The 12,140-nt window shown below is 30.6% G+C and overlaps 1 protein-coding gene across 1 annotated transcript in view; it reads left to right on the top strand.

Moving 5' to 3' along the window:
• The window catches only part of LOC106462619 (splicing factor 3B subunit 3-like), a 97,210-nt gene that overhangs the window by 23,450 nt on the left and 61,620 nt on the right, over nucleotides 1–12,140 (top strand). Inside the window, 2 exon segments of the mRNA XM_013922561.2 lie at nucleotides 2,746–2,808; nucleotides 3,697–3,771. Coding sequence (XP_013778015.1) covers nucleotides 2,746–2,808; nucleotides 3,697–3,771 — 138 coding nt within the window.

Genomic DNA, 12,140 nt, shown 5'->3' on the forward strand with positions numbered 1-12,140 from the left:
ATCATTTTTTCAATTCACAAATGCACACTTGCATTGCCTACTAAGAAAGTTAGTACCGGTAGTCATTGGGTTAAGATCAATGGGAACCAAGCCCTTATCTTGTGTAAATTGTATTATTATTTATTAATAAAATGTCTGTACTCTTTATTTCATGTATATTGAGTTATATTTGTTATAAAATTTCTATGCATTGTTGTCAAATTACTCAGTGATGAATGGTGTGAATGTAATTCAGGAAAAACAAAGATTGCTTAATTGCAAAATATAACAGTTCTTGATCCCAATCAAGGTCATTCACCTTACTATTTTATAGCCTTACATCCAGTTCCATTGCAAGTTCATTTAATTGTGGCAGGTCAGACTGAACAGAAAGTAAATACTTATTGTGTTGCACTATCTCTGCAACATTCTCATCAGCTCATGGCAGTTTGGCTAAGAGATCACCTTATCCCAGGCATAACAAGGTTGTAAATACTGAAGGACCTTTCTTCATCTGCAGAATTTGTAATGACATACATGTATTTCATGGAAAAGGTATTGGTATGTGGAACTTGGTCTCCAGTGGCAGACCAGAAAAGGCTGACATCAACACCTTTTGGATCAGGGCCAGAATTTGAAGCAGTTACTACATCTGAAGCAAATATTTCAGTGTAGAGAAGAAGCTTATAATTGAGGACATCTACAAATCTAGAGATATCAGTAGAACAGCTGAAGGGTTGAAGGTGTGAACCTGCTTCAAGAATTTATCCCTAGTTGATCATCTTGATTTTCACTCATATACTTTTGAAGCTTTTCTGAAGCCTTATCCATAGCTTCTTCAAATACTGCAATACTTAGTTGTTTATCAGCAGTGCTCATGTCATCACACTCCTCACTTTGGAATGGCTTACTTGATATGACATGCACTTGTTGCTTTCAAAGTAGATTTGCAGGTGTTCCAAGGCTTCATATGTTTTCAGTGTGCATGGCTTTCTGCTATGGAAGTAGTCAATGTAGTAAGTTATTTGTTTACATTTTCAATTATGATCAGCAACTGCACAAACAGGCTGGATCTTATAAATTATCATTGAAGATGTTTTCAGTGCTTTGAATGATGGAGGTGGATTGTTCGAGTTTTGCTGCATCTCTGTGGGGTAATTAATTCAGCATACAGATGGAAGTGAGAAGAGTGACATGTTGCTTCTCTGAACAACTATTCTATTGAGTAGTGCAAAGATTTGTTGGCATTGTGACCTTCTTATTGGGTTCTGTGGTTTGCAGGTTTCTAGGGTAGGATCCTTTACAGGCTGTTGCATGGAAGAAAATAGCAGTCAACTTTTTCATGAAGTCTGTGATATCACTGAATGATTATGTGAATGCTTGCCTAATCAAACTATGGATGTGGCCCAAACAAGTGATGTGAATTGAGTTGGGAAACAAGTCGTAAGTCATCTTCATATAGGCAACATTTTCTGTATCGAAGATTATGATGTGGTCAAAAGGGATTTCATTGTTCTGTATCACCTTCATGACAGCTTGTGATACTGTTGTGAGTGGTTTGCATTTTCTAGGAAGACTGTCTGCAATACATGTCAACACCTTTCATGTGCCATCCAACTCCCAGGGGCCAAGAAGCTCATTTACGACAAATCTGCCTTCATTATTGGACAGTACATCAAAGATGTTTGCAACTGGTTTGCCATTAAATGATTCCTTTAGTTCATTTCTTTCGACATCATACAATCATGTAGGTAGCTACCTTGAAGGCTTTAGGCTATTGGGATTGCACTACCATTCTTGACATGCTTATCTAGAAACTATTTTGTAGATAGATGATCAGTTTTTGATAAGTGAATATTGCAACTCACCCACTCCTGGCACATGGCAGTTTTCTCCCTTGTATAATCTGTGGATGAAGATTCCAGTGTTGTGGAGTCTTTTTGCATCTTAGCTGGGCTTTTGTCAGAAAGTTGCTCACACTTCAAATTCTTCTTTGAAACCAAGTAGTCAGTGATGATAGAAATTCTAGTATAGTCTAGAGCAGTATTGCATACTTTGCAAACTGGCCTATTCCCATCAACATAACACTTACTCTTAAACTTCTTCTGTCTTTCAAGCAATGTCACTTTGCCTTTATGTGAAATATCAGGAATTTGAAATTTTTTAATAAATTTATTCATGCTTCTTGGGTATCTGATGGGGAAAATACCATTCAACACTATCAACTCACAACACAGGTGTTGGCTACAATGCTTATGCAGAAGTATTTCTGTTGGGTAGAGCCATAGATGCCACTGTACATGTCCTGTGGTCATTATTATAACATGTTGGTATAATAATAATAATTTTTTTTTAATAAAAAGAAAAACATATTAATGTCCAAAGTTTGTTTCTAACTGCCTGAGATTTATTGAAATATTGTAGAGAAAATCAGTAGATCATACTCAGTACTTTCACAGATGTGTGTATATGCATTTGTGTACCCACATTTATGTTTATTGGTTCTTATTGTGTTCTAGAAAAATTGGTGAATAATGGGAACTTCCTGTCAGTACTATAAGTTTGATTTCTACTAAAAAACACATGGGATTTTAAGAATTTCCCATGAGAAAATAAGCTTATTCTGCATTCAAAATGTGATTTCTACGAGTATTGTGAATATAACTGCAAATAAAATTGTGATGTAGAATTACAGAAGTTTACTTGGACTGATACATGTTGTAAAAGGCAAACTTGCGTATATGATTTTATCTTTCTCCTGAATAGAATGACTTGGATGATCCAGAGAGAGGGATGATTTTTGTTTGTAGTGCAACTCATAAAACTAAAGTAAGTTTGAATTCCATAATATTTCAAAGCTTATGGCTAAGGCATTCTTAGGTGTAATTATGTCCACACAGGGGTGATTAATGTATCAAAAATGTGTGACTGGAAAGAGTATATTAACAAGTGTACGTAAATTACATAATTGAGCATTAACTTGATATTTGTGAAATAGAATGTGAAATATACAAGCAAAAATTGTATTTCAGTTACATGTGGGCTAGATTTGTATCAGATGATGAGACTTGTGTGTTTTGTATGATACTATGATCATATATGTATATCCTGTATTTACCAATATTTTATCCTCTGTTGATTAACACTGTAGGATAGTTTATTCGCTGATATTTTATCCTCTGTTGATTAACACTGTAGGATAGTTTATTCACTGATATTTTATCCTCTGTTGATTAACACTGTAGGATAGTTTATTATTCACTGATATTTTATCCTCTGTTGATTAACACTGTAGGATAGTTTATTCACTGATATTTTATCCTCTGTTGATTAACACTGTAGGATAGTTTATTATTCACTGATATTTTATCCTCTGTTGATTAACACTGTAGGATAGTTTATTATTTACCAATATTTTATCGTCTCTTGATTAACACTGTAGGATAGTTTATTATTCACTGATATTTTATTCACTGCTGATGGATTTTTGATTGTTTTAAAGGATTATCATATTAAGTGTTAACAAGGTATATTCACCAAATGAAAAAAGCTTTGACCAGTTTTCAAAGAAAGATCTATAGTTTTGAAGATATCAGTAATTTTTCTTTTCAAAAAGATAATTATTTTATCTTGATGTCCTTTTCATTAGAATATGCTAGGAAAATCTTGGTTGTTTCAAAAGATGCTTTGAATTGTGCATTTTTTGGGTATTTGCAGTCGATGTTCTTCTTCTTAGCTCAAACAGAGCAAGGTGACATCTTCAAAACTACACTGGAAACTGATGAAGACATGGTAAGATTATGAACGTAATTTTACAGGGAATTATTTCATTTGTAAATTAATTGTGAAGATTATTTACCTAAATAATATGAGAGGTTCTATGTGAGCATGTTACAACCTTTTTTACAGAATAACATTCAATATTTAATTAAACAACTTTATTATTGTATGTATTTTAATAAACTTGACATTAAAACATTGTTTATAATTCAAATTTTAATATGTCAGATTTATTTTTTAAGAAATTTAAATAAGTTCTCAACTTTCACTTTTGTGGATCATGCAGTGGCGGCACTACAGGGATCAAGTAGGCATGTGTCCACCTACATTTTCTCTTGCTCTCCCCAATTTGCGCCCCCCCCCCTCACATTGAATCCCATACACATAGAACGAGTATAATGTGTATAAGACGAAAACATGTTCACACAACTATTTTACAAGATTTTTTTCTTTTGTGCTAGAAATTAATCAGATATATTCTACAATAATAGGTATTCCCTTTGACTCTACTTTTTTATATTGTACTAAATAATTAAAGGGACTCATTATTCCACCACCCCTAAAATAAGTTTGCTAGATATGGTAGAATGTTAAAAAATCTTTTGATGCTTTCCAAGGTCTTTGGGGCTTTAAAACTCAATACAAAGTACTTTTTTAAACTCAGTGTAATTTAGCATGCTAATATTTGGGGGGGGGGGGTATAATGAGTCACTTTAAAATTACATGTAAGTATAAGATATCTTGTTTTGCCCACCCAAATTTTTGGTTCTGTCGCTGCCACTGGTATCACATAACACTTCTTTGCTCCGAGTTACCCATTTTTGAGTTTCTTTTTACTCCTATGTGATCTTCTAAGTTTGGGGCAAATTACATTACTCATAATCTAAATTTATATACCACATGCTATGCCCCTCCTATCACATCCAGTCTTTCAAGAAATATCAGCATTCTCTCTGTTATTTGGTATTGGATTATTTATAACCAATATACAGAGAATAATTTGCTCTACTAAATTATTTAAGAGCCAAATTTGGAAATATCTGTCCTCAGTTTCATTGTTTCCTATGTAGTGTTTGTCTTTACCAGCTAACAGAATTTTTTTAACCCATTTATAGCTTAGTTAGAAAACCAGTTAAATTACAGTTGTTTTGCAGCATTATGTTTTTTAAGTGTGATCATGTTTTTTTTTAAACTGCATATTCTAAATAATATTTTGAAACACCAAAATTTTTACTAAAAAAAACTAGGCTTACAGTGTTTCATCTTTTGATAACAGAAAGCTTCAACTCCAGATATAAATACTAAATATCTCTTGTTTTTTATGTATGTTTTTTATTTATTGTATTATAAAAGTAACTAAAATGTAAAAATTATAAATTTTTTAGGTTAGATAAAGAATCTTAAATGCAAAAATTAAATTAACTCTCTCAATACGGGATCGGTCAATTTGACTGACCACATGACCTCTTTGTACTCGTTTAAAGTCTTTATAGATTTAATACTCCTAACTTTCAATATAATGTAATCTCTAAAACCTCCTCAATGCATTTCAAACTTTTTTTTCAGTAAAACTTTATATTTTATCTGTTATTTTCTCTACCCTATCCCCAAATGGAATCCGTCAATTTGACCCACCTCGTAACCACCAAAACAAATCTAAAATCTAAATTACCCTTTTTTCTTTGTAGAATGACTTCAAATTGTAACATGAAACTACATTCGTTTATCTTAAGTAGCTCTAAGTTTGTAACAGTATACATATATTTATAATTACATTTTATTGTTTTATTGCACTTTGAACCATGACTAACTACTATTCGTGCCATAATAAGTTGTAAATCACTCTGGGAACATGTAGCTCATGTTACGCTAACGAATTACGTTACCCACAAGCTACTATGAGCTGTTTGTGTATGACTCGTGAAACATTTTTATTATGATATTATTATTATTTATTTTACCTAATCTAATCTTAACTAACCTAAAAGGATCCTTATTTTTATAATTATACTTAAAGAATAAACACGAAAAACAAGAAGTAAAATACTTAAACAATCTTCTTTTTTCTTGCTGTCAATTGTTGAGGAGAGTTAACCCTAATTTTTTATACTAAGGATAGTAATGCACTTAATAATTTTTATTTAATTAAATAATGCACCAAACAATACAGAATAAATAACATGCAAAAAGTAGACAAATTCCCTTACCTCTAAAAATTTTTCTGGCTTTCTAACTAAGCGAAAAGAATCGTTACAAATTCATCCAAGGTAGTGTTAACTTTCTCATAGGAACGATGTTGGTACTTGAGTGAAATTGACATTTAACCGTTTAGAACATATTGTTATACAAGACATCATTTGATAAATGAAAACCTTGACTTTCTATTGGTTGTAGGTAATATATAATGAAACGTAAGAGAAAACTATTAATGAATTCTGAAAAAGAGGATGTGACAGGTAGGCGTAGCAGGAGGGTTTTGATTTTCTATTTGATAACTGTAACCAAACAAAATTGAAAAATATAAAAATTATGGTTTGTCTAAGCAATGATGATTTTATAGAGAATAATTTATGTTTAATTTCATACTTTTTTGAGGGGTGGTGGATAAAATGGGGAAGATGACATCTTAAGAGAAAATGTGTCACGTGGGTCACACTAGGAGAATTTCGGGATTTTTTTTTTTTTAATATTGCCTTGTAGAATTAAGAACTTAAAACTTGTATACTATTAAATATGGATTATTAGTTAAGACTTTATGCTATTCTAATTGGTATGACATAAAGAAAAAGTAGTTTAAAAAATTGTGAATGTAAGATGCTAAACCTTGTGTTATGCGCAGTAAAGGAAAGCTGTAGTGATAGGGTTAAAGAATTAAGTGTGATTCTTTACCATAGCATGACCTTATCACAGTATTGGTTGTAATATGACCATTATATGCTTGTGATCGGTCCTTTTTACACAAAGCTGTTCCACTGTGATAAATGGCTTTTAGCATATTATGAGAAGGTCTTAAGCTCAGCTGAAAAGTGATAAAACTAAATGAACCCATATTTGAAAAGTATTAACCATGATCATAAGAAAAAATGTAGTTGTATGTTACATTATGCAATCATTGTAACAGTTATTTGAAAGAAGGAAAAAAGCAACTTAGATTTTTTTTTTTTCAACTTTACCCTACATTTCTGATTTCACTACAGTTACTTACTGAGGAAAGACTTTTCGTATTCATTTAGGAGACTTTAGAGGTTATGCAAATGAAATATGATGACTATAAGATGAAAAATATTTTTTATTCTTAGCATGAAAATCTTGCATTCAGATTTGTCAAGACTGACTCTGTAAATTCATAGATAGATCTTTTGTTAAGATACATTTTGTAAATTTGGAATTATAATAAGAATTACTATTTATAGATTCACAGAAATGTGGGGCTGGTACAATGTACCAGTGCTGTTCACATGAGGTTAAAGCTTTGTTTATGTTTTTGTTTCCATTCTAGTAACGTGAAAGTGCATGATATTTTTCACAGACAATGAAATTCCTTCCAGGACTTCTAACAGTAGTCATTAATCATTGGTTAAATTTAATTTAATTAAATCAAGCTTAGTGATTTTTGTGGTTGTATTTTGGTTTTACTCTTTAAGAGTTATAAAATACAAGTGGGAGATATTTTTCAAAGATTTCTTAAATGTGTACTTCAGTTTATAGTTTAGTGTTAACAAAGAATCTGTCTGTGTATTGTAACTTGAGTTTCTTTATAACTGCAAAAGGATTTGGTTAAATAGATATTAGAATATAATTAGGTATAAAAGGTGGACCAGTTTAGTTTTCCTTAACTCTTTCAATGCCAACTTTGACCTTTAATTGATAAAAGTTAATCTGTATATATAAAAGTAAAATTGTATGTTTGTCTGCTAATTCCCACACACTATTTGACCAATCATCACCAAACTTGGCATGGTAACTCCTAAGGTCCCCAGAAATAACAAAAACTAATTTTTGGCTATTAATCCAGTTTCTGTCTTTGTGTCGTGCTCTTTTTTTTTTGTAATACTCAACACTATACATCGTTTCTTAGGAATACAAGTATCACAATATTGTTGTTAGGACAACAATGTTGTTTATGTTGAATGCATAATGTACACGTTAATTTGTGGTTTATTTTAATTTTTTCTGTTTTCAGTAACTTTGGTAATATAAAAGCGGAAACTTCTTCTTAAGTTAGTGTTGAAAAGCTTCCAATCAAACAATTACATTACTATTCCAGATAAATGTGGCAACTTAGTTAAGGATGCAGAAGAGCTAAAGGAAAAAGTATTCCCTAATATTTGTGAAAATTATTAATTGTTGTGTAAAAGACCAATTCTTGCATCTTGAAATGATACTGTTCGTGACATAAATGATCAATTATTTAATAATGAAAGTCTTCCGGATATCTCTAAAAAAATTCTGAAACCTCCGTTTTTCTTCCGGAGAAACACATTTTTTAAAATTATTTATCGGATTTGGGTGTTCCATGCCATAGATAAACGTTTATGCAATCGCGCGGTTTATTTACATTAGGCGAATGAGTTTGATTTTACAATAAATATATGTCTGATTTATTTTTAGCAATGTTTTAATAATGAATCTATTCAATTTCATAATAGTGTGAACTATTTAGTCTCAGTTGAATCATACACATTTCAAAAACACATTTGCAGTACTGAGTGTAAGTTATAAAAGCATTACTTTATAAGTTTTGACATCCAATAGTGAAAATTATGAATTTCAAAGAATGCACTCTTGAAAATTATCCATTAACTAGGGGAATCAGATTTGTTATTTCTCACATGTATTTGATAATCATTGATGTAAGAAAAATGGGGTAATTTGTTTAAGTGAATTTTATGTACTAAAATGCATCAAAATGCAGGATTTTGGGTGCCGGACCCCCCCCTTACTTGGCTTCGATTATTTTCAGGATTTTAAGGAAAGGGACACTTTCATCTCTGATTATTGCAAATGGTTCCCAGATGGGAATTCACCTACAGCTCAATTGTCAATGTTCCAGTTACAGTTAATGCTGTAAATTACCCAACTGAATTTCTAAATTCTCTTGAACCACCAGGAATGCCAGGTCACATTCTGAAATTAAAGGTTGGTTCACTAATAACGTTGAGAAATCTTGCTCCTACGAAATTAAATAATAGTACAAGTTTAGTTGTTAAGACTTTACTGTCACATGTTATTGAAGCAACTGATCATGCCAGAGGTGAAGATGTCTTCATTCCAAAAATTCCTTTGCTACCAAGTGATTACCCTTGTGAATTTAGAAGGCTCCAATTCCCAATTACAAGTTGTTTTGCAGTGTCAATTACAAGGCACAAGGCCAAACTTTAAAGCCTCGCTTTTAACATGGTCAATTCCATTTAGGTTGTTCAAGGGGTTGTATATTATCAAACCTTATTAATATTGTTAGGAGGAACAAAAGTCAGTGTGGTATATTAACTCTCTCAACACGGTCGGTCAATTTGACAGGGTCACTTGACCTTTTGTACTCATTTAAAGTCTTTATAAATTTAATACTTATAACTCTCAATATATTGAGTATATCTTCACAAAATTTGGCAGTCTTTCAGTTAATATTACATGTCTTTCACATACAAGAAGTCACGTTTCTTGGTGAAGTATTTTTAACAAAACAAAAATTTTTTCATGAATATATTTAGTATTTGTTTTGAATAGTCTGTGTGCAAAGTAATTTTCATACTAAAATTAAAAATACTTTTCGTCTTCTCAAAAATCTAAAATTTCCTTTATGTAATACCTAAAACCTCCTAAATGCATTTCAAACGTTTTTTTTTTCACTAAATCCTTCTATTATATATGTTATTTTCTCTACCTATCTCAAAACGGGATCAGTCAATTCGACCAACCTCATAACCACCAAAAAATAAAATTTAAATAAACCTAAATTAGCCTCTTTTTTTTCTTTCTATATTTGACTTCAAATTGTAACATGAAACTACATTTGTTTATCCTAAGTAGTTCTAAGTTCACAACAGTATACATCTATTTATAATTAAATTTTATAGTTTTATTGCCCTTTGAACCATGTCTAACTACTATCCACTCCATTATAAGTTGTAAATCACACTGTGAATGTGCAGCTCACATTACGCTATTGAATTACATTACCCACAAGCTGCTCGTGTGTGTTTGTGTTGTGAACCATTATATTGTTATTATTACTTATTTTACCTACTCTAGTCTTAGATTACTTAAAAAAATCCATACTTTTAATTTTAATTACTTTTATAATAATAAATAAAGAATAAATATGAAAACAAGAAATAATGTACTTACCCAATCTTCTTTTTTCTTGCCTTTGATTGTCAAGGAGAGTTAAGCCTAATTTTTTTATATTAATCATAGTAAAGCACTTGACAATTTTTATTTAATTAAATAATGCACCAAAGAATATAGACTAATAACATGCAAAAATAGACAAATTCACTTACCTCTCAAAAATTTCCTGGCTTTCTAACTATGCGACAAGAGCGTTTACAAATTCATCCAAGCTAGTCGTTAACTTTCCCATGGGAATTTCAGAAGATATATCTGTTATTTTAGCAATTTCAGAAACAAAGTTATAACAAAAAATGTGTGGACAGTTGATTTTTCAGTTCTTGGCACCACCAACTTCAAAACTTCACTGTTTTTAAACTATTTTAGCTAAAAGTAAGCTTCAAATTCATTCTAAATTTATGATTTTCCAGTTTTGTTTCATCTTTTGACAAGTTGTTTGCACAGATGGTAAATTAATTTATTTATTTTACATGAATAAAAATTCCAAAAAGAAGGTTAAAGATTCAAATTTTGTTTTTAGTTGTTTTATCTGAACTAAATAGTAATAAAACTTAATCAAAAGAAAGTTTAAAATCTCAACATTTCAGTTATGATTTTATTTTAGAAAAAATTGGTGGGGATATATAATTTTGCAAAATTTGATATTGCAAATTTTCTCCATTCAAATGCAACCCAGAATGTCCGAGTTGAAAGGGTTAACCTGACTGACATTTTTTTCTTTTAATCAGGTTATTCAAACACTGTTGATTTATTTTAATCCTAAAACTTTGTTGAACACTGATTTTATGCATAAAGTTTAGTTTTCCCTTCATCTTTCTAGCCCCCCAGTGGCACAGTGGTATGTCTGCGGACTTACGATGCTAGAAACCGGGTTTCGATACCCTTGGTGGGCAGAGCACAGATAACCCTTGTGCATAATTAAAAACAAACAATCATCTTCCTAACTTTCTAATTTCATGTTTTTATCAATGAAGTAACAGAAATAACTTATAATCCATAAAAAGTTCATATTGACATCTTTTGTTGCTATATTTGATTTTATGAAGTATTTTTCTGTTTATTATTTTGTTCAGGAATCTTTTTGTCTGATTGATGAATACTGATTTATTCAAAGTTTCAGGAAAACAGTGTATTTCATGTATTGATTGAAATTATGAATATTTTAAACCTTTACATTTGGGTAAAGATCAAAGAGCATGTCATCACATTTTTGTAGACTTGCATTCAAAATTGAATTAAACTACTATTTTATGAAAGTATGTCCATAAATGTAGAATAAAATTGTACTTTGTAATTCAAATTTTAGTATTATTTAATTTCTTAGTTCAAAAATAAGTATTAAAAAAAACCTGCTAAATACTGATATTTTTGTGTGCCACACAGTACTTTGTCTTTTACATTTGCTCAGATTGTATTGTGGGCATCATGAAATGTAAAGTCTACAATTATAAACTCAAATTACCAATATTGACAAGCTAGAATATAAAATAAGAACCTCCTACCTTTTCTTTTTGCTGAGATATCATTATGTTTAGTGAATCCACCACAGTGGCTCCACCCATTTCTTCTTATTTTAAAACTACTTATTTCCCTACACCTTCTTCTCTTACATACATGTTTATAACCAATCTAAAGCTCTCATTTTGAACTATGTTAAGCCATTATAACTGTTGAAGAGCAATGATCAAGATGATATTCTGATCCAAAATTAGATTTTGTAGACTCAAATACAGCTTAGTTAGGAAGCCTAATAAATTACAGTGGATTTTTGTGGTATTATAATTTACAATTTATAATTTTTTGTTAAATTAAAATTCATACATAAAACCTACAAAAATGATATTATTTACATCCTCCATATACGAAATTTGAAGAGGTTTAGCAAATATGACACAAGTACAAAAACTTTGTAACATAAATTCTTGTGTTCTATCATTTTTATTTACTATTCTGTGTTTTAAGAAAAATAACTAAAATTTAAGAATTTATTGGTAAATAATAATATATATATATATATATATATATATATA

The sequence above is a fragment of the Limulus polyphemus genome, unplaced genomic scaffold, assembly GCF_000517525.1.
Source record: "Limulus polyphemus unplaced genomic scaffold, Limulus_polyphemus-2.1.2 Scaffold1209, whole genome shotgun sequence".
NCBI lineage: Eukaryota > Metazoa > Arthropoda > Merostomata > Xiphosura > Limulidae > Limulus > Limulus polyphemus.